General features: G+C 36.4%; 2 protein-coding genes across 4 annotated transcripts in view; one reads left to right on the top strand and one right to left on the bottom strand.

Moving 5' to 3' along the window:
* Window positions 1-14,526, bottom strand: part of ralgapa1 (Ral GTPase activating protein catalytic subunit alpha 1) — a 97,652-nt gene extending 83,126 nt beyond the window's left edge. For both annotated transcript variants that reach the window (XM_061744510.1, XM_061744512.1), the window contains exons 1-12: window positions 14,176-14,526; window positions 10,536-10,646; window positions 10,380-10,429; window positions 6,554-6,611; window positions 6,311-6,354; window positions 5,949-6,126; window positions 5,747-5,862; window positions 5,183-5,321; window positions 4,873-5,081; window positions 3,779-4,102; window positions 922-1,101; window positions 772-843 (exon numbers count right to left, since the gene is read on the bottom strand). In XM_061744510.1, the coding sequence (XP_061600494.1) occupies window positions 772-843; window positions 922-1,101; window positions 3,779-4,102; window positions 4,873-5,081; window positions 5,183-5,321; window positions 5,747-5,862; window positions 5,949-6,126; window positions 6,311-6,354; window positions 6,554-6,611; window positions 10,380-10,429; window positions 10,536-10,646; window positions 14,176-14,281 (1,587 nt within the window). In that variant the 5' untranslated portion in view covers window positions 14,282-14,526. The remainder of the gene's footprint in view (window positions 1-771; window positions 844-921; window positions 1,102-3,778; window positions 4,103-4,872; window positions 5,082-5,182; window positions 5,322-5,746; window positions 5,863-5,948; window positions 6,127-6,310; window positions 6,355-6,553; window positions 6,612-10,379; window positions 10,430-10,535; window positions 10,647-14,175) is intronic.
* Window positions 14,527-16,348: 1,822 nt separating this feature from the next.
* Window positions 16,349-22,304, top strand: brms1la (BRMS1 like transcriptional repressor a). 2 transcript variants are annotated; one of them, XM_061743576.1, is made up of 9 exons: window positions 16,349-16,480; window positions 17,864-18,028; window positions 18,252-18,342; window positions 18,461-18,588; window positions 18,661-18,740; window positions 18,854-18,950; window positions 19,043-19,132; window positions 19,239-19,303; window positions 19,411-22,304. In XM_061743576.1, exons 2-9 carry the CDS (start codon window positions 17,890-17,892, stop codon window positions 19,507-19,509), a joined length of 789 nt encoding a protein of 262 aa, XP_061599560.1. In that variant the 5' UTR covers window positions 16,349-16,480; window positions 17,864-17,889; the 3' UTR covers window positions 19,510-22,304. The 2 variants fall into 2 exon arrangements, with proteins under 2 accessions (XP_061599560.1, XP_061599559.1); XM_061743575.1 differs by having other exon boundaries at window positions 18,461-18,740.
* The last annotated feature ends 1,172 nt before the right edge of the window (window positions 22,305-23,476 follow it).

Here is a 23,476-nt window from a genome sequence, read left to right as displayed (position 1 = left end):
TGTGCCCCAAGCTCACCCATCTCATTTTTGAGAGCTTTAATGTTCTATTTTACAGACTGTGATCGGATCTCGAGATTTGGGTCGATTGCTGCTAGTGTTTTGGTCGGCTCCGTGTCGGTTTTGTGTTTCGTTTGTGGTTTTTGTTGCAGATTTCCAGTGCTCGACGTGTGCCTCCGTGTGTTCTTGCTTCCTGGATTGGCAGTAGATGTCACCCCCCCCCAAAAAAAACTCACTGGGTTTGTATGCATATATATAAGTATATATATTAAATATAGTAATAATGCACATATATATGCCTTAGGTTTTTACCGGCATGGTATCAACCATTAATATGTGTTCAGACAAGGTAGAAAAAAAAAAAAGTTCTATTTTACATTATGAACAAGGCAACAACGGTTCAAATGGTTCAAACGCCCCTCACTCTTGTGTTTTCTTCAACTCATTGGAAATTTGGAATTCCAATTTCAATACTTATTTGGACTTTTGTTGATCAGCCATTCCCATTTGTAGGAAACTCACTATGCATCCCAACAGGTATGAAGGTAGTAAAAAGCATCAGAACTGACAACACAGCATTCAAACCAGAATTTAAAAAAAACAAACATTAAAAAAATAAATAAATAAAAATCAAGAATTTGTTTTCTTTAATGAAGAAAATTATCACAAACTCGAACAGATTTTGAATACTACCAATGTGACAGGAACTACTGCAACACAAACAGAATAACGAGTGTGGACGAGTGTGACCCTGAAGGTGAGTAAGGATCATACCTGTAGAGTTGTCTGAACTCCAGCATGAACACTGTACTCCAACAATTCTTTGTCAATCTCTTTGTTCATTTCCTGAAAAATAAAACATATAGTCATTTATTTGTTTGAATATTTTAATGGAATATATCCCTGGCTTAAACATTCCTCTACCTCATCTTCTTTGTCTCCAAGCTGGGAGCCAGAGTCCAGACTGGTGGCAGCAGGTATAGGATAGGGGCCTTCCTCCGGCTCCTTCATAAAAACCGGCTTATCCTCCATAGAAATCCACTCTTGGTAAACACGGACCACTTTACGCATAGCAGCTGCCTCACACATGGGAAGAAGAAAGGCCTGTGGCGATAAAAACAGAGCAGATTCTGTTTATATACTGCTTTACATTTCTATTCTTCAGTTTGAAAGGAGGAAAAACACTCAAAAATCACTTAAAAATCAACATCAAATGCATAAATTGCAATAAAATTAAAGATGGATGTTGAAACATGGCATTGAACAGGCCTCAGATCAAAACTGTAGACTGCAGGATAAACGTGGACCAATGTTATTGGTTCTAATTCTGATACTGAAGAAATGTTTACATTTCCTGGTTATCGCTATCTCTGTGTAAAAGTGAATCTTAAAAAAAAAAAAAAAAAAACACAAGTTAGCCATCTGTGATTGTATTTCTTTCAGAGCCTGTGTGTAAAGACTGAAGACACCAACCAAAGAAAATAACCTTTCGGGCAGAAATACAGGTTGTCACTAGTACCGGTATATCATGACAGCGGCCCAAAGCCCACACATGGAATCAACCAAACTGAACAAATCTTTCCGTGATTAAAGGCACCCATAAGCCTGCCGGCTGTTTACATATTGATTTTTGTACAATTAAGTCTAAAGCATCATCTGAACTGTCATATGGACATTTTGTAGCTGCCAGTGCAGGAATCACTAAAGATTTAAGAGGAGTCATAGGAAGACAAGTTTAGATAAGTGTGCTGTAGTGCGATATTTCTTTAATCTAGAAAAAACACATCCAAATATATATTGTGGCAGGGTGGAGGAGCTGCAGCCACTCAGGTTGATTGGGGCACAGGTGGCCCCAATCAACCTCTCCACCCGGCCTGCCTTCATAAGCTGCAGAGCAGCAAGAGGTCTCGGGTCTGCTGCTGGAGCTGCTGAGCTGTCTGGTGCTGTGTTTGTGCACGTGTGGTAAATAAAACAGTTCTGCACTGAAACTCCGTGTCCTCTCTGTCCTGTCGGTCGGGCCCCGTAGCACTAGCCTTGCTACATATATATATATATATAAAAAAAAGAATCATTTAATTTACAACCTTCCAAAGTAACAGGGCATGGATACATATCATCGTTATTAACATTAACAAATCAATAGCGTGAATATCATTATTATTATTAAGAAAATACTTATTCAAAATATTGTGCCATTCTCAACAGCTTAATCAAATGTTAAGATTGTATAGGGAAAAAAAAAATTCCAACTGCAACAACACTGCACCCCCATTTCCCACAGCTATGGAAGTAGGGGCAGTAAGCAAACTCTTTCTGGAATAACATTTAACCTCCTGTAACTCATAGTTGGTATTAGTCTTAGAGTATATCAAATAATACTATTAAAACTAGAATAAGCAACGTCAATGTCAAAATGCTAATGGGTTTGCACTGATATAGCGTTTTTCTGCTTTAACTGGCCACTCAAAGCTTTTTTTTTTTTATTGAATTTTTGGCACGACAAACATTAATAGTATAAATGCACTTGTGAATTTTTAATGCATAGGTAAAGCACATTAACGAAGGTAGTCCTAAAACAAAGAAACGCACGCAAAAAAAAACTACACACCAACAATACGCCTTGACTGAGTTACATACAGATCGACCAGATAATATAGTGAAATCCTCATAACCAGACTATTCGCCATATAGATGCACCTCATGTTTCTAACTAGACTTTGTCTTATCTTCACATCCATCCAGCAGGGTGAAAACAAGTAAAACATACATACACACACAGACATATATACATATGTATAAAAACACCCGCACACAGCAAGGAGAAATAACATTTCTCTGGAACCGCAGGGAAATCAAGCTTCTTAATATGAGGAAAAAGGGGCCCATGTAGTGTAAAATTGGTCTGTGCACCCATTCAATGTGCACCTTATTTTTTCTAACTTTATACAGTTTAAAATAGATTTGATCCAAGAGACAAGAGTAGGAGCTGCAGGAGCTGCAGTAATTGTACTCCATCCAAGTAAAATGAATTGTCTTTCTAATAAAGTAACACAGGCAATTACATCTTTACATGCTTTGGAGAGTTGTGGCGTGGCTGAAAGTACCCCAAACAATGCGATGAGGTCTGGTTCGATGTGCATATTACTAATTTCTGAGAGTGTTGTTAGAAATGTCTTTCCAAAAACCAGCCAAAGATGGGCAACTCCAAAACATATGTAGGTGATTTGCAGGGGACTGGGCACATCTTAGACAATTACCTGCCCAGGGACTACGGATGGAAAGTAGCTAGTAAGCTAAATCCGGTACAAAGCATCTTTTCTCATCTCTGAGACGAATGTCTTTTTGTATATTGTCCCTGACACAAATAAACTTAATAAATAAATAAATTAGGGTCCACATCTTTGTAAATTTTAGACAGTCTCACCCTTGTCCAATGGGCCCTATGAATAAGTTTGCATTGGATCAAAGCTTTTTAAACTAGATAATGTATTCACAGGTGCATTCACACATCACTTCTGAGTCAAGACAGTTTTTTTATGCCTTCATCAGTTTGCAGGGTATGCTGTAGTTCCTCTGCCATGTTTGTTTCCACCCCTCAATGAAAGCATCTGGCCAAATGCAGACTTTTTTAGTGTGTAATGGACAACCATTATGATCTAGTATATAATCCTGACTAATTGAAGTGTTACTAAGTGAACTTTCAAAGGTGCAAAGTTTCAAAAGTGGACATTTTCAGCTACCAAACACCCCCACTCCCCGATATAACCTTAGATTCCGTTACCTGTCTAAAGATCTCTGTGATGAAGTTGACGTTGGTTCTGGAGCTGGTCAGTACCCTCCTCACCACCTCCATGTCTGTCAGCTGCTCTTCATCCATGGAGCACAGCGACGAGGAGCTGGGCTCTCTCTCTGTCAAGGTGGATGTGTTGGAGTGGCTCTGTTCGACTTCCCCCACGATCCCTGGACTTCCACCGATCCCCATGCTTCCTCCTGCCGGCCCCAACGAGCTCCCGCTCCCGTCCAAGTGGCTGTCAGAGCGCATCCCTCCTCCGCCGCTGTCTTCAGAGCTGCCTGCAGAACGAGCAACCAGTCCAGCTGCAGCTCGCTGGGGGGGCCAAATAAAAAATTATATTATACACAGAGAAAAAGAAACAGAATCAGAAAAAAATTTGACTACAAATTAGTTTTTTCATACAAGCAAAGTCATATCTACCAACATAACGTGTGTGTGTGAGTTATATCATGGAGCAAATTTAATGCTCCCTCTGATCCTCTTTTTTATGGATATAAGCTTCTGAAACTTACTGAGTGCAACATTTTCCACAATGCCTGTGTAATGTACAATGTAGTGTTTAGACTCAATGATAGACTCTGTCATCTCATCCCCATTTATGATCCCACTCATGAACACACCACAAGGGGAAAATAACTTTTAAAGGGAAAGAAAAGGAAACTGAAATGTACAAGTTTCAGTGTAACCTGCAAAGGTCCAAAAATTTGGAATGAGATTGATAGTTGCTATAAAAGAGTCTGGATCTCTCTCAATTAAAAAAAAAAAGACAAACAAAAATTGTTATTAAATTATGTCTCTTATTACATTTTTATGTACCAATACCTGATGTATTATTTTTATAAGAATATATTTGTATCTAGGAAATCTGAGGAGGTCTCAGGGTTTGTTTTTTTTTGTGTGTGTTTTATATTAGTATTATATGTGTAATTTATAGTTGTTTTGCTGTGTGACTGGGCCCCTATTCATAAGCTACAGTTAGCTTCTGGGGAGTCCCATTTTACAAACCTTGATTGATTATTATCTGTATTTGTGTTTTTTAATTATTTGTAAATGAACTCTAAACTAAACTAAACTAAACCTACCTGTATGTTCTTTGGGACATTTTCTCCTTCTGTCCCTGGGATATGTGTTTGTGTGTTGGGCCTTGGCTCCAGCCAGAAGGAAACCAGCCAGCGGATAAAGATGACGCGGGCCTGAAGGAAACTCTCCTTGGTACAGTACACAGTTTCACCATTCTCCTGTTCTCTCCGCACTACGCTGTAGTATGGCTTCGGACGCATTGGGGGCACATCTGCAGAGGAAAATCATTTCCTTGTGATTAGAATGCAGTCATACATCTTTCCCCCGAGTCTGGAGCTTCCTGGATCCTCTTTATGAGTTGATGCTACTGACCCAACATGGGGCTGTAGAGGCTGGTTTCCGTGCCAAAGTTGGGGAATATGTGAGGAAGGTAAAACTTCCTGAAGTGACCGAAGAGGAAGCTGAAGCCTCGTTCATGGTTCTCTTTACAACGCCACTCAAGAGATTTCGCCTGGTCAAAACACAAAGAAAGAAAAAACACACACACAAACACAAAAGCCTGTGTTATAAAAAGAGTATTACGCACACAAAATAGGATCAAGCAGAGAAGAGCACCATTGTTCAAGAGGAGAGAGTTATCAGTGTGCCAATGCTCATGTGTGATGGCAGCCAGAAAAAGAAATACGAGCGCAAAACAAGTGAACTATCAAGCGATGCAGTGCGTGTTTGTAATGACTTTGGGTTAATGACTCCAGTAAGGAATTTGATCACCATTTCCTGTATCATCAAATCTGTTTGTGATAATATTGGTGACTGCTTTAAAACCGTGTACTCAGCATTAGTGGTGTTAGTGAAGCATTGCAACATTTTTCTTTTTTTAATCACCGCCTTGAAGCTGAAGCTTGAAGCTGTGTTAGTAAAGAATGATGATAATACCTGGTTTACCATGTATTTCAGCAGAGCTTCGAGAAAGTAACCAGTGAGATCTTCCTGGTTCTTGTCACCTGACTGTGGAGCGACCAATGGTGTAATCTCTTCTGGTGTTACCTGAGCTACAGGATCAAAAAGCAGGGAGATGAATCCAACATTCAGTGCAGCGAAAAAATACTTGTGGTATATTTATAAAAGCTTTACTAACTCTCTGTCAAAGTCAGTGGTGGGTTGATCAAAGTGTCCAGGGTGCGTGGCGTCCCATGACAGAGTGGAGCTGGGAAACCAGGAATCAGACAAGCAAACATGCAGAGCTGCTCACGCTCTGCATTATTCTGCAGCGCCTGCATCCACAACAAGAAGAGGCGCACGCCCTCACGGCGGATCTACCACGTTGATGGAAGAGCAAAGGAGGATGTGTTAAGGAAAGCATCTACTGTGCATGGGCAAAGTGTTGACTGCACATTTTCTTTTAATTTTAAAACATGTTCTCTTTTCATAACCAGGGAAGCTGCAGATATATGGGTTGTAACAGAAAGGTAACACAACGACAATGAATCAGAAAGATACCTTCAGAGAGTTCCCAGTATGCAACAGCTTCTTGAGGATAAGCCCTGGTAGAAATATTTCAAAAGTTAGACTACTAAAATGTGAAGTACATTTCAGGAGATTTTCTTAAAAAAAAAAAAAAAAAAAAAGAATGCATGTAGACCATGAAAAACGTTTTGGCGATACTTTGGCCACATTGTTTAAACCTTGTAAAACCCGAGTTCAAAGGGCTATAAAATGTTTAAAAACGGAGCGGATAATCACCAATGCTGTGGAACTGCCACCGGTTCTGGATCCTTTCTGGCAGAAGCTGGAGAATTTTCTGGGAAGAAAAATAGATACACATTTTTTTTTTTATATATATATATATATATATATATATATACACACACACACACACACACATATTTCTTCATTACACCTATAAAACAATCATATGTTGCAGAATCTTACTGATTTTTACATTCTGACCTAAAAAATATGCTTTCAACAGATAGACTGTCCCGTCATCTTGACTACAGTTTAGGATTAAGATACAAGTGGCTGGTTGTTCACTCAGTCAAGGCGATAAGGATAGAGTTATACCACCTCGCTACTGCGCCAAAAAGACAAAAAGGCTACATCTTCTAATATTTTGGTGGACCACCTTTAGCTTTGATTACAGCTTGTATTCACTGTGGCTTTTGGATAAGTTTTAACAACTCACAACATCAACCATAAAAATGTGCATTCACTTTGTTTTTTGCCTACTATTGATGATTTGGGGGGGAAATGTATTTATTTATTTATTTTTTTTAAAATCAGACCATAAACTCAGTACTGTTCAGGTCTGGACTCAGTGGTGGCCGATCCTATGTGAAAATGATGTCTCGAGCTTCCTGAACAAACATTTCACAAATCTGAGCCCAATCCTATAACCACCATACTGGAACATGAAGAAACCTTACTGAGAAAAAAGCCCTGGCCTTTCAGCCTATTCAGGTGGTCACATGACCTCCCCTTACCTGAGTTTTGGGCTCAAAATATTGCTGAACCTAGACCAGACCAACTGAAACAAACGCAGATCTATATGATGGGAGCATCACTGCAGAACACGGTAACTCCACTGCTCCACAGGACAATCTTCTCATTCTCTCACAAACTAAAGCCCTTCTTCTATCCTTTCCCATTAGCATTGATCATAAGTGGTTACCTTAAGGCTACACAGCTGTTTAGTCCCAATACATTGAGTTATCTTTGAGCGTTGGAGAGGTTCTTACTCTCACGATTAAACTTTATTGTGAGTTCAAAGTTTCATTTTCTTCAGTAAGATTTCATCAAATATTAATATCACATTTCATCCTCAAAGATGTTAGTTTAAAATCCTCCTTCCAGGTTTTAGTAATGCTTTGAACAGCTCTCACACCGATTTTTGTCATTTCAGCAAGCTCCTTAGTTGTTCTGTATGCAGATCAATAATATGGTCTTTCGGAAACAGTCTAATATCATTTCTGTTACCACAGGAAGCACATTCTCACAGTTGTCTGAGGAGTCGGAAGCTACTCGCTGCATCAGCTGGGGTTAACAAACACAACTAATGCATATTAATGATTGCAGCACATTTCCCATGGGAGGTTTTGTAGTTATTGGCTTCATTAAATCCAAGCAGTGACTTTTTCCTTTTTAAATTAGACAGTATATATTGTCTTTTCTTTTCTTTTAAATAATCATTCATAAATAATCAATATTTCCCAATTTTCCCATTCCAAATCTTGAAATATAACTAAGGAAAAGCTGACTTAATCCACTCAAACTGGGAGAACTTTAATAAAAAAGTATTATGCATGTTATTTGATCAATGTTTTCATGGTTTGTACTTGTTTCTTTCTGCGCCCAGTGTTGTTAAATGTCCTGTGTCATAATTGCTCATTAAAAAATGAGGTTAATAACGTGTACAACTGTGCATTTTCCACTAGAAATGTAAGGAATACAAACATCTTAAGTAAAAACCATCTGAAAGCCTCAACAGTCAACAGCTTTTATTATAAATCATTGTATTTGTCCTCATGTTTGTCAGTGTAATAAAACCTGCCTTTGGTGTTTGGAAAAAGAACATCATGTAAGGCTCGCTCACATTAGATCGCGCATGTAACTGTAAAAGTCCTAAAAGGATCTTAATGGCTTAGTGGCTAAAGCGACTACTTTTTCTTTTGTTCTCACTTGGCTTGTGTTTTTCTAACTCTGTCTTGTGAATTTTAACACCATTGAGGGGCAAGTAGAGGTCACCGACACACATACACAAACACCCGCAGGACTATCTTATCCCAGCTACTCCAAAGCGCCATCTCTCCGCTCAGCTGCTGTCAAATACCAGCGGTCTTGAGGTCAGGCCCAGCTGGTGTTTTGATACGGAGAGAAGCCACCTACTACGGCTGTAATAGATCACAGCAGAGCTGCGGTCTGCACAGATCTCTGTACAGATCTCTCCCCAATCTGCAGCACGTGACATGCTGTGTATCGACTTCACTGACTTAAAAAGAAAGTGTAGCAGAGTGGACTGTGAACACTTATAGATGGAAAACACGCTGAGAAGGAGGAACTCTGAAAACTTCTTTGATGTTTTAAGTCACCAGAATGAGAGTACTTTGGCTTCCCTGCACATGACAGTCAACATAAAACCAACACATATTTAAATTTCTGGGGAGGTGCAGTTTATGTAGGTGTCTCCATCTGCGGTGGACAAAGGCTAGCAGTTCAATAAAGAAGCATAAATAACCTTAGAGGCAATGAATAAAGCACAAACTACTTTAAATGCAATTAAGACGGTGGTTGTGAAAACAATGATCCCATGTCAGCCTTGTCACACAAGGAAGCCATCTGAACACAGCAATATGTTGCGCATGATGACACACATGAAAAACATTATACTTCTGTGTCATTGATTGGTGGATAAGCCTGAAGAAACTTGCTTACATTTCTTAAAGACAGGATCTACAGGACTGTCTCAGAAAATTTAAATATTGTGATAAAGTTCTTTATTTTCTGTAATGCAATTAAAAAAAACAATGTCATACATTCTGGATTCATTACAAATCAACTGAAATATTGCAAGCCTTTTATTATTTTAATATTGCTGATTATGGCTTACAGTTTCAGATTAAGATTCCCAGAATATTCAAATTTTTTGAGATAGGATATTTGAGTTTTCTTAAACTGTAAACCATGATCAGCAATATTAAAATAATAAAAGGCTTGCAATATTTCAGTTGATTTGTAATGAATCCAGAATGTATGACATTTTTGCATTACAGAAAAATAAAGGACTTTATCACAATATTCTAATTTTCTGAGACAGTCCTGTATTGCTGGTTTCTTTCTTGAATTAATGTTTTAATTTAAGAGGACACATTCTCTGTTTTGAAGGGGGGAAAACTTAAACAGGTATCATCCCTGACACTCTTTTGCTCTTTTAAAGTGGAAACGTTTGGTTACATTTGACCTGTATTCAAACATTTGACATGTTGAACACTGTTCCTTGCTTCAAGAGTTTTTACTGAGAAGTGTAAAATAGAAGCCAAGAATAATATTTGTATTCCATGTCTTTTCTTTTTTAGCTTTGCCGATCCAGATAATGATCAGCAAAAACCATGATACGAGCCAATCCGTGAGGTACGTGATCTGTTACGACCCAGCCATCTAATAGTGGTCGTGACACCACACGCACATCAGTGTTTTAACCGGCCTCTTTTCTGTGGGATTCCTGTTAGAGGGTAACATTTCTGCCTCAAACAGAAAATCTCAATAAACTTCCTTAAAGTTCTCCTTAAACTGCATTAATTACACTGACTTGTACAACAGTCATCTCCAAGCACTTCATACAAAACTTACAATGTTAAATACAATTTGATTAAGACCTAATTATATTCCAATTCACTCGATGGTTCCTCTGTCATCTTAACTTTTAGAAATGATTTACTGCAACAACAAGCCAATGGGTTTTTAGGTGTTATGTACATTAATTCAACAAAATGAAACAATATTTGTCATACAAATGTTTCTATGGAACTGGACTTTAAATGGAAATTTGTAGAAACTTTAAAAAAAGTGTCACCTCAAAGATGAAGAGGATTGAGTCCAGCTCCTCCCTCTGAGACTTGTGACCTGAAACATACGGATTAGCTTTGAGAACTGGAAAATACAATGTGATGAAGATTTATGATTCCTCTTAAAGTGCTGTTTTTGACTCCGACCATCAGTATAAACTCACCTTTTTGCTTGAGGCTGACCTCAATGGTGACAAAATTTTCAAAGAAGACATAGTAGATGTGGGAATAGTACATATCAAAGAACTGCTTCAGATCTAGAGCTTCAGAGTTTTCTGAAAAACAACAACAGCGACAAAAATATGAGCAACTGACATATTAACTAACACACACATCCAAGAAAGAAATGCACATGTTAAAAAAATGTATCTTTGCTTTTGATATTTACAATATCCTTGAGCAGAAAACAAAAACAAAACAAGGAAGAGAATTTCAAGAACAACATAAATGTGAATTAGTCTCTACTTCCATTTCTATTAACGGACTAAAATGTTTTGATGAACGTTGGAAAAGCTGACTTATGTGATTAGAGGTAAAGCACAAGAATTCGAAGAAATATGGACACCTTTAATGGATTTTAATGGACTTTAATGGAGGCTATTGAGTGTGACATTTTTTCTTCATTTAATTTTTAATTTATTTATTTATTTATTTTTTTTTTTTAATCTTTTTCTGTCTTATTTGGTTTTTGTCTGTATGGACACAACAGGACCTGCTTGCATTTTGTTGGACAATTAATATGATACTTGCTGATTGCTTTGTTTTTTTTGTACATTTATATTGAAATTTAATAAAAATATTGTTAAAAAAAAATAAATGTTTTGATGAAACATAAACATGTCTACAATTAAGAGAAAGGGTTCCTGTTCAGAAAACCAAACATTTATGATATATCATCACAGGAAGTACATGTGACAAATGCGACCGCATTGTTTCATCCGAGTTCTTTAAATACACCCACGACCTGTGAAGCAGCGGAAGAAAAAGGAACGCAGCCCAGTTTAAGTTCCAGCCACTGTTAATCACAGAACGGGAAGTTTACCTTTATTTGATTTAGACTTCAGCACTTAGATGAGAGACACATTTACTGAGATGAAACACACACATCCATATCAACAATACTTAACCATCACCACCGTAGGAGAAAAACACATTTGCACGTAAAACCTTACGAGTCGCACTGACACTCACAAGCGTGTGCACCGATGCACTCACATTCACATTCAGAGTAGCTTCTGGTAATAATCTTCAGTTTGTTTATATGATGACGGACAGCTGAACTTAGAGACACTGAAACATCTACGCCAGAGTGGCTGGCCTCGTACGGCCTCAGTGGCCTCACTAAGTGGTTTTCCATCTCTTCCTCTTGGTTCTGGCATTCTAGCACACTTATCAACACCTGACGACCAACACTTAACTCTTATAAAGACTTTGATTTCTAATAAAAGATTTTAATCCTAAAAATACTGCAACATCAGATAAAACATAGTTGATGAGGGGTATTATTTCATTTACACCAAAGTTTTATTATCTCTTCTGTGTTCTTCTGACATCATCCAAAACAAAACTAAATCATATCGCTACCTATTGTTGCTACTGACAACATGGCAAGGCTTGAATTTAGGTGGAGTTGCTCAGTAACCTGATTGCAAAGAATTGCAAAGGAATGCAACAACTCCTTTAATCCTTATGCAAGAGCAGGTGTTGCCTCCTCTTAGAAACTGCTGAACAGTTTTAATGGCCACACTGAGGAAGTGGTCAACGTTTTTTAGTGAATTACTAAAGAAAAAAAGTAACTTTCAAGTTGTTTGCATACATGACAAGAACATCAACAAAATTGACAAGCATTTCCTGTCATCGGTTGATTATGTATATGACTTCTCTTTAAAATGACAGTACAAAACTTAACTCTCTTGCTACATCTTCAAAAGATCTGACGCTATGATTATCAAACCTATGTGGTAATTTAATGTTCAGACAGCAAAGTTTTCCCATTTAACTAACGTCACTGCAAAAGTGTGGGTGTGTGTCTTTCTGCAGTTATCATGATTGTGTGTTCCCAGTAGAGCACAGACAGGGCGGCACACCCCTTTCTCTTTCCGCTTCAGAAACACATACACAAACATAGAGTCCTGTGCTCCTTACAATAGAAAAAGGAAATTGAGCTACTGTAAGAGGAAATACTAGAGGCTATTTCCCTCTCCAGTCTGAGGAAGTACATTTAGTTATTTGTGAGATAGACACACGATAGACACACGAAATCAAGCACTTAAACTTTCCTCTCCTATCAACACTTGGTCATCCGCCCATTTCACTCAGTTAATCCAAATGTATTCTGTTACCACAAATCCTGTTGGAAATAAATAATAAAACCCCCCTTTTTTTTGGTCACTTGTCAAATCTTTGTCCAACAATCAGGCACACCCCCCTGGAGAAATCACAACAACCTAACAGCCTGTAGCATCACATAAAATGAGCACACCCGACTCTTCTGTTGGAAAAAACACTAAGACTAACTATTTTTCAATATATATTTATAAACCTGTTTTACATTTTTTGTTTTGTTTTTTTTACAAAAAATTGCCTTTTGCACTCAGGTCAGTTCCACTAAATGTCTGCGTTGTGTTGTATTCATTCATGTGAACTCTTTTTTTTTTTTAAATCTTTATCTTTATCTTTTTTAAATCTTTATCTGTTGTGCCCGTGCCTGCGCACCTTATATGTTTCACCGAGGGAAGTGGGAAACGTCCTCTCGATTCCTTGTATGTCTGACATGTGATGAATCGATAAATAAAGCTACTTTACTTTACTTTATTTATTGAAACATCTGTCCAGAATCAGAATCATAATCAATGTTTATTGGCCAAGTCAGGTCAAACAAGACAGGGAATTTGACTCAGTTATTTTCACTCACTGTACAGTAAATAGACAAATGACAGCTCTTATTAACACATATACAATTTGAAAAAAAGTGAAAGGTGCAGCAGTATGAGGTAGACATTGTTATTGAAACGTGCATTGTTACAGCATATGATTGTGGTTATTATTATTATTATAATATTGTACATTTCTGCCTATACTGTTCATTTCTATTTATACATTTTATCTGTCATCTGTCATCCTACATCACTTTTTGTAAAGATTCATATCCGGCACTATTTAAATCCTCATATTGTACATTTCTGTTTATCCCTGTTATACATTTTACTTTATTCTATCTCTCAGTTTATCTCCATATATATTCGTTTGCTTTTATATTTTTATTTTGTATCTTTATTTTTATTCTTACTGTATTGCACCAATCACCACAACAAATTCCTTGTGTGTGTTGACAAACTTGTCAATAAACCCCCTTTCTGTTTCTTTCTTTCTGATTATTATTATTATTATTATTATTATTATTATTATTATTATTATTGCACAGTGATTGATTACTCTGAGATATATGAGTGTTTTGAGTTCATCTGAGCAACAGCTTGGGGAAGAAAAAAATGACAAACTAGAAATTACTCCTTTAAAAGTCGTGTGTAGTTCATGTACAAAAACAAAAATCTGAATTTAAATCACATTTGTATTATTCACACCCTGCTGTCATTCTGACCTTAATACTTTAAATGAGAAAAGATCCCATAAAAAGGCCTCATATTGTACAGCAAAGACCTGCCAATCTCTGCAGACTTGTTTGCACCCAAAGCAACTTCAGATTTCCAGATTTTCCAGATTCTCTGTTGACATGTCCAGTGTGATCAGACTGGCACCGACCAGCAAAATCCTCCAGCTCCTTATTAACGATTCCCAACTTACCTATGACTATTCTGAGGTGTTTGAGCCTCGTCAACACGTCCTTCTTTGGGTCCAACACTTTCTGTGTTGATTTTTTGACGTCTCCATGAGGCTTTTTTGAGAACATTCCTGAGGCAGGAGACGCGCGGAGGCGCTGGTTGCTGTGCGGCCACTGAGACGGGCTTGGTTTGGGGGTGAAATCTTTCAGATTAGAGGGCGCATTCCTGTCAGACTGAAGTCAAATATGTAGGACGTAAAGAGAGGGACACGTCCATCCATCGCAGCTCCCCTCACAGCGGTGTCCGACTGCAGCCTTGGAGGTTTAACTGGCTGCTCCTTCGCTGAGAAAACATCATGGCGCAGGAGGGAGGAGGAACACACAATGGATAACAGAGAAATCCAACGCAAACATCACCCAACAACGACCAAACTTATATCTGAATTATTAAATATTAATTTAATGAAATAAAATATACTTTTGACATGTGCAGGATTTCATATTAGTTTAAAGTCTAAAGCCTGAATTATGGTTCCGCGTTTAATCGACGCGCATCGAGTGGTTTTGCCCGCTGCTGCGATACGTCAACGACGCCGCCATATTGGATGTGGCAAGAAACACAAAATCACAAAAATAAGAATGTTATTTTATTGTCTGAAAAATGGTTCAAATGTTATTTTATTGTCTGAAAAATGGTTCAAATGTTATTTTATTATCTGAATAATGGTTAAAATGTTATTGTATTATCTGAATAATGGTTCAAATGTTATTTTATTGTCTGAAAAATGGTTCAAATGTTATTTTATTGTCTGAAAAATGGTTCAAATGTTATTTTATTATCTGAAAAATTGTTCAAATGTTATTTTATTGTCTGAAAAATGGTTCAAATGTTATTTTATTATCTGAAAAATGGTTCAAATGTTATTTTATTATCTGAAAAATGGTTCAAATGTTATTTTATTGTCTGAAAATGGTTCAAATGTTATTTTATTATCTGAATAATGGTTCAAATGTTATTTTATTGTCTGAAAAATGGTTCAAATGTTATTTTATTGTCTGAAAAATGGTTCAAATGTTATTTTATTATCTGAATAATGACTCAAATGTTATTTTATTATCTGAATAATGGTTCAAATGTTATTTTATTGTCTGAAAAATGGTTCAAATGTTATTTTATTGTCTGAAAAATGGTTCAAATGTTATTTTATTATCTGAATAATGACTCAAATGTTATTTTATTATCTGAATAATGGTTCAAATGTTATTTTATTGTCTGAAAATGGTTCAAATGTTATTTTATTGTCTGAAAAATTGTTCAAATGTTATTTTATTGTCTGACAAATGGTTCAAATGTTATTTTATTATCTGAATAATGGTTCAAATGTTATTTTATTGTCTGAAAAATTGTTCAAATGTTATTTTATTATCTGAATAATGGTTCAAATGTTATTTTATTGTCTGAAAAATGGTTCAAATGTTATTTTATTGTCTGAATTATGGTTCAAATGTTATTTTATTATCTGAATAATGGCTCAAATGTTATTGTATTGTCTGAATAATGGTTCAAATGTTATTTTATTATCTGAATAATGGTTCAAATGTTATTTTATTGTCTGAAAATGGTTCAAATATGTTATTTTGTTATTTGAAAAATTTTAAATTTGTTTTGTTGTTGAGAAAATATGTTTCTCTTTTTTTCTTATTTTTTTGAGGGGGGATATATATTGTTTTTCGGCCCTACCTTGTTCTCTATAGCTGATATAACATGAATTACTCCTATGTGGGATCAATAAAGTTCTTATTTTTGCCATCTGAGAAAATTAAATATATTATATTTGGTGCCTATTTCCCAAGTATATTAGTGCGTGTGTGAATGAATTAATGAGACGTAAAACGTACATTTCTTTGTAGAAAGGCGCTTTATGAAAATAAGTCCATTCACTTCTATTAGTTTACAGTGCAGTCTTGCCACATCCAATATGGCGGCGACGCGCACCCTACGCCGTAGGCTCTGCGTTGGTGTAACGTGGAACCATAAATCAGCCTTTAATCGCCTTTCTTCATTACGCTCGAATTCTCCGCCTGGAGCTAACCGCGGTGGCTCATGGGTATTGTAGTCCTAAAGATATTTCCAGCCCGACGATCACGTGCTAGTAGCTACGCGGAAAACTACATTTCCCAGAACAAAAGCGCCTGCCGAGATTTGTTTTTAGCACAGCTGTCACGCATAAGTTATTGTACTCGACGAAAGATTAGTTTCATATTAGTTTCCCCCCAAAATTACTTTTCTGTAAATATTTTTGCAACGCTCTTGCACTTCACAATTTTGTAAGTTGGCATTTAGTTGTATGCGTTTGTGTATATTTTTCATAATAATGTCTTGCCTGCTACGTACCATACTATCTTCTTAGCATGCTAACATGCTGTATTGACACACATTTTTATTTTGTGGATTAATTAACATTACAAACAGTTAGACGCATATGATTCCGCTAAGTTTAATGAAATTGTTTCGTCTGCGAAAATTTTAATAACAATTCTTAAGTAATATAATGCTTATTACATATTTATGTGATACCGACTAGATGTGTTTTTACGGTGAATCATTTTCCAAAAGTAAAGTTAAATGAAGGACAATACTTTTTCCTTATTGCTCAATGAGTTCACTCAGTTGTATCTACATAATACATACATGTTTCAACGACTTCAAATGGTCCATATAGTCAGTCCTAAAGTCCTAAATGTAAGAGTGATTTTAGCTTTAAGCACATCCAACGTGCCAGATTACAAGTACTAATTTAATGCAGTATATATGTTCTATGATGTCCAGGTATAACTAAATATAGTTGTGTTGTGCTATCAACAGAGCTGGGTAGAGTAGCCAAAAATTGTACTCAAGTAAAAGTACTGTTACTTCAGAATAATATGACTCAAGTAGTAGTAAAAAGTAGTCATCCAAATAATGACTTGAGTAAAAGTAAAAAAGTACTTGGTGAAAAAACTACTCAAGTACTGAGTAACTGTTGAGTAACGTCTGATTTATTTTTTTAACATAACCATTCAAACAGACAAAAGTACAAAATAATCATCTTCAGGCAAATTAAATCAATAAAATAATAATATAAATTAATACAAAATATAAAATAGCTTAAATTAAAATAACCTTAAAGTAAATTCAAGTACTTTAATAAATAATAAAATAAATAAAATAATAACAGAATAAAAACATTAATTAAGCACAAGTAGCACAAAATTTCAAGCCTTTGTACTTTTCTTTTTTAACCAGGCAGAACTAGAACAAGCCCATGAACTCATATAAACTCTGTGTGTGTTTGAGTCTGTGTTTATGTAACAAAACATGCAAAAACAAACATTTTTCCCAAAGAATCACTCAGTGATGTCATGAGATTGACGCGTACGCGGATAAAAGGGATAAAAGAAAAGTAACGAGCTCAACGTAGCCTAATGTAGCGGAGTAAGAGTAACAGTTTCTTCTTCACAAATCTACTCAAGTAAAAGTAAAAAGTATAGTGATTCAAAACTACTCCTAAAAGTACAAAATTTCCCAAAACTTACTCAAGTAAATGTAACAGAGTAAATGTAACTGGATGTCCTAAAATGATCAAAATTAAATTGTTAAAAAAGAAAAACTTTTTTTTGTTTGTTTTATGCTATACTTTTAAAATAGCCTGTGACATTTGTGTACAACAGATAGATTGTGAGGTTGCTGTCGTGCCATGCCGGTGCACCGAGACCGGGAGAAGAAGGAGAGCACAGTCGAAGATATGGACGTGGAGGAGCATGATCAAGAAGCATCCACCTCAGATGAGGAGGATTCTGATACTTCCTCTGTTTCTGAGGATGGAGACAGCTCTGGTGAGAAAGTATTAGATTACAGAAAATGAGCTTAATGCTTCCATATTCATAGAGAGATGGATGATAAAAAGAAAAACAATATTTAACTGAAGAGGTATGACAATATCGTTTTTGGTAAAGTCATGTGTTGATTGTGATGCACCTCAAATACAATCTTGAGCTAATTCCTGCTAGTACAGTCCAGCTTCATAATGTTTGTTATTGATACTTTCTGCTGTTTCAGAAATGGATGAGGAAGACTGTGAGCGGAGAAGAATGGAATGTCTGGATGAAATGTCCACTCTGGAGAAACAGTTCACCGATCTCAAGGACCAGTAAGACTTGTCCCGATTTTCAAAAAAACTTGAATTCAATTTTGATTAAAAAGAAAAATAACAGATGTCACAGTTGACAATGGTTAATAACCTTGTTTCTTCCTTGATTTGTGTTCAGGTTGTACCGAGAGCGACTCAGTCAGGTAAACTGCAAGCTGTCAGAGGTGGAGGTAGGTCGTGCAGCAGAATACCTTGAGCCCTTAGCAGTCCTGCTGGAGAACATGCAAGTCCGCACCAAGGTGGCAGGTAACGTCAAAAAACAGATGCACACAAAGTTTGACACACATACTCTGGTTCTTATCCGACTGTCTTTTTCAGGAATCTACAGAGAGTTGTGTCTTGAATCTGTGAAGAACAAGTATGACTGTGAGATCCAGGCAGCTTGCCAACACTGGGAGGTTAGACATATATAGCATCTAATTACTCTTTGACTCATAGAAATAACAAGTTGATGAAGTTTCTCTTGAGGAAGTGGCTATTTTAAATATATAATGTGTGTGTGTGTGTTCAGAGCGAGAAACTGCTGCTGTTTGATACGGTGCAGAGTGAACTGGAGGAGAAAATCAGAAGACTGGAAGAGGACAGACAAAGCATAGATATCACATCAGGTCACACTTATTAAATTTGTGTTTAACATTGTAATGCAAGTGCTACTACTTGCACTGTATTAAAATATTTTTTTTCTGTGACTCACTTTCAGAGCTGTGGAACGATGAGGTATCAGGGAGGAAGAAGAGGCGAGACGCTTTAAGTCCAGATAAGAAGAGGAGACGGCCTTCTGTGGTGTCTGATATCCTTAATATCTCTATTATTTGTCATATTTGTTAAAAAATGTAAATTCTTCAATCCAGATGTGTCCTGGTCCTTGTGTCATCACTATCTTTAACCATTCTAACGTCCATATATCGTCTATATGCTACCTGATCTGGACGTCCTGGAGGACTGGACCGCTATCCGAAAGGTGTGTCTTAAGGAGATGTCCGTAAGAACATCATGCCTGTTTTTATTGTTTTTGTTTAGCGTTTTTTTAACTGCTTTCCATGATTTTGTGTGTATGTTGTCATTCAGGCTGTGGCCACACTGGGTCCCCACAGAGTAAAGCCCGACACTGAAAGCTCCATGTTCTCATTCAGACCTGACAGAAACCGGCCAATTCTCAACTGCTGAGACACACGTGTACACGGAAAAGCACGAATGGACATTGACTCTCTCTCTCTCACACACACACACACACACACACACACACACACACACACACACACACACACACACACACACACACACACACACACACACACACACACACACACACACACACACACACACACACACACACACACACACACGCAAACATTCACTTTTACAAGCATACAAACACATCCATATCTCTTTTGTACTCCACCACAGCTGCCAGTTAACACAACTCTGCCTTCATAGGGACACCGGTTGGTAATCTGCCTCCTGTGCCAACAGTTTACACAACAAAGATTTGTAGATTAGATCATGAAAGGAAGGATTATTGATCTCTTCAGACGGATATTGCTGCTTCAGTTTAAACTCAGGCTTGACAGACAATTTCAACCAATGCAGGTTTTTGTAATTTAATAATGAAACATTTTTCCACCTTCCATGTCATAATTTTCTATACTTTCCATGTATCCGTTTCCACATTGACCTCTTATTCAGGGTCACGGGGGTCTCCTGGAGCCATTCCAGCTTTCTCTGAGTGAAAGGCAGGGGTTTATGCCAGATTTTTATATTCTCTTCAGGAAGCGTAAACTTACAATGGAAGTGGAAAGATTTATGAAAGCCTCCATGCAGCAAGAAAGGATGTGCAAATTGTCATATATATCTTTTTCCTATATTGTTGAATATAAAAATATATGACAAGTAATTATAAATATTTACAAAAGGACTCATCATTTTGAAAACTATTACACATCCACTTTTCATTACTTGGCTTACTTCTCGAACATCTTTCTGTCACTTGTCGATAGATAGCTGATGTTAATCTTATTTTTAATCCTACGATTAATAGTATTTGTTGAGGGTGCCATTGTCTTACAGCATTGTCCCTATTGAAATTATTTGCCATAGTCACAGTTGAAATGATTGGGTATGGGGAAATTTAAACTGTCTTTGGCATGTTGTCCTTGTTTTTCTCTCGAGAACTTTGTCGCCAAGATTTAGGAAAATGTAACGTGTTTCTGCCAAACTTAAGAAGATTTTTATTTTTTCAAGTCAGGAAACCGGAGTCATTCTGTGCTCACTGACAGTTTCACAGATTCACCAGTGTACGACAGTATTTTAATCACCCGGCTTGAAACACTTGTGTTTAGCTAAGAAGCTGTTCTATTGTGCCATACAATATTTAGATTATGTTGGTTTATGCGTCTTCTAGCAGACAATTACTTCATGTTATGATGTTTTGAATTGTATGGTGATGATCATATGGCTTTAAATTTCTTTTAAGAGCATTATTTTTGTTTTGGAGAGCTTCCAGTACACAAAGAGAGAACGCACAGATAGCTTGAATACATTCAGAGAAATAATACATCGGATTCTTTTAGGATCTCTCCGTGTTGATGACAGTAAAAGTTGATTTAAAACAAAAGCTACTCCTTTATAGGCCGTCACTGGAAGACAGTGACGAGTATATCTCGTCATATCACTCTACAGTGCTTCATATTGATGTGTTAAAACAAAATCTGAAATGTGAGAAACTCTGTCCTCCTGCAAACAAACAGTTTCACTTCGACAGTCACACTAATCACTACGATTAAAACATTTTCAAGTGAAAACTTTGTAGTCAAATTTAAGCTGACGTATTAAAATCAAGGGGGGCTGTTATCATGCACACGTGGATTCGCTCAAAAAATTTCATAAAACATGACTTCCCAGGCAATACCACCTTTTTTTCCTTCTTTGTATTATAACTGTTATTCCATGATAGTTATTCAAAGACAAATCCGATAAAACTGAAAATGAACCATTGAGATTGCTATGAGGAAGATTTCATCCATCTGGAAATATATATATATATATACCTCCCTACGTTGAACACTAGGGCCCGTAATCTGTAAGGCAAACGGATTTGAACCATTGGGAATAAGACATTAAAATCACAACATCTCTGCTGTTACCAAATGGAACGCATCCTGCTTTGTATCTAATTAAAATCCCTTCTGTTCATAGCAGGGATTTTATTGTGAAGGATGTACATGTCTCATGCAACAGTAAACTGGAAGGGCTTCAGAATAAAAGGTTTAAATGTCCCTGAAAATTGCTTCATGCTACAATAAGGACAGCAAAATGGTAAAAAAACAGCATTGTATTCTCACGCAGTGGATTTGGAAAAGGTGTTTAAAACTTAAATTTGTTATATATGGCATACACATCATGATAACAAATATTTCCTGGCACGAGCCCGACCTTTGTTTTTGAGATTTGCATTTATAATGATTGTAAGAGGCTCAAATCTGAAAACTAGTTTTTATTTGTGGGAATATGGTATCTCCTTTCATCTGCAGTCACAGAAACTGAATTAGGAGAGTCTTATAAAGCCTTTTTAAGTTGCAAAGTCAGTGTTATATTGTCTACTTTCACATCTACCTCTTCTGGTTTTTTTCTCACATTAAAAAAAAAAAAGCACAAACCAGGTTTTCATTACTTCTCATGGGCATGTAACTGCTGCCATCTTTATGACAATATCACAATAAACAGCTGTGTTTATTGCTTTGTGTATTTATGGCCTATGTGCAGAGCTATTTTTATTTTTTTTTAAGCCTACACAAACATTGACTTCTTTCTGTTGTCATTCACACTTCAATCAATATGAATGACAGATTTTTCAGGATTCAGGTAGCCATGATCAAAGATTCAAATATATTTTTTCTTTGACGGTTTATGTTGTGTCTTCCTTGTTCTGTGGATGGGTATTCCAATTAAAAGTTGTTTCATAAGTTCTTGTAGTGTCTTTTCTCATGCTGCTTGAGTTGTGAAAACAGTTCCAGCAAGGCTTATATGAATAAATTGATTGATCACATCAATAAATGCACTTTAGACCAACAGGAGGGCCTTTGTGTTTCAAGCGTTGAAGGCGATTCAGTTAATATGATTTAAATATTTAGCAGCTATCAAAGAGAAACTTTCAGAATGCTTTACTGGACCTATAAACACCATTAAAAAGTTAGAGTACGCTGCAAAAAAAGAATAATTGAGATTTTATTTTTTTTTAAACCATATGCAGTATGATTTTCCCAAGTATAATTCCATTGTTGTACCAATTACCTTATTTTGTTAGTTTAATTCTTAATTTTGCCATTTTGAATTTGATCACTGACTGATTGCCGCCATTCACAAAACTAGAGAAAGCCAATGAACCACATATCACATTTTTACCATGGTCAATTAATTTAAATTTAGTAGTTGAGCTGGCCAGACCACTGGAGCAACTGGGAGATCTTAATATCTAAAAAGGAGAGATATAAATTCAGAAAAACAGAACTTTTGCATTTACTTTGAAAAATGAAAAGAAGTAATGTTTTTCTGAATTAACAATTTTCTTTTCAAAAATATTTTTTTGCTCATTTTATAAATTCCTGATATAACTTTGTCTTTGTGAAAAACATTTGATGTCTTTAATAAATGCACGTCCTCTTTTTCCGAATGAACGATGCAATTTTTCAATGATACATAATTTATTTTCCTCCAGTAAAACAACTATTTATTTTTTATTTTTCGAGTGAATGTAACAAGCTTTTCATACTTCCATATGACAAGCTATTCTGTATCTTTCTTCACTCAAAAAACAATATTAGATAAAAATATAACATTTGTGTTTATCAGAATTATTAAAATGTTATTTTCATGCCAATAATATGTTTTCTTAAAAGCTTGTTAACCACCTGGTTGCATCTTGAATTCATTCTCACTCATTGTAGTTTTTCTACCTTGCCCAATCTATGAAGATGGCGAGGGCTTAAATTCTTTTTTTGTTGTTATAAATCAAATTGTGTTCCAGGTGTGGACTACAGCCAGACCAAACCAACACCGGGCTCCAACGGGTCAGGGTGATGGTGTGTTGGCTAATGTTGTCATCTTCTAGTTTTAAAGGTTCCTCATTCAAATCCAG

The sequence above is a fragment of the Cololabis saira genome, chromosome 16, assembly GCF_033807715.1.
Source record: "Cololabis saira isolate AMF1-May2022 chromosome 16, fColSai1.1, whole genome shotgun sequence".
In the NCBI taxonomy this organism is placed as follows: Eukaryota; Metazoa; Chordata; class Actinopteri; order Beloniformes; family Belonidae; genus Cololabis; species Cololabis saira.
This window is presented reverse-complemented; position numbering and strand designations above follow the sequence as displayed.

Coding starts and splice junctions, on each gene's coding strand:
- brms1la (XM_061743575.1), top strand. CDS start 17,890: ATGCCGGTGCACCGAGACCGGGAGAAGAAGGAGAGCACAGTCGAAGAT. Junction 18,741..18,853: donor CAGCTTGCCAACACTGGGAG/GTTAGACATATA, acceptor GTGTGTGTTCAG/AGCGAGAAACTGCTGCTGTT. Junction 19,304..19,410: donor ACTGGACCGCTATCCGAAAG/GTGTGTCTTAAG, acceptor GTTGTCATTCAG/GCTGTGGCCACACTGGGTCC.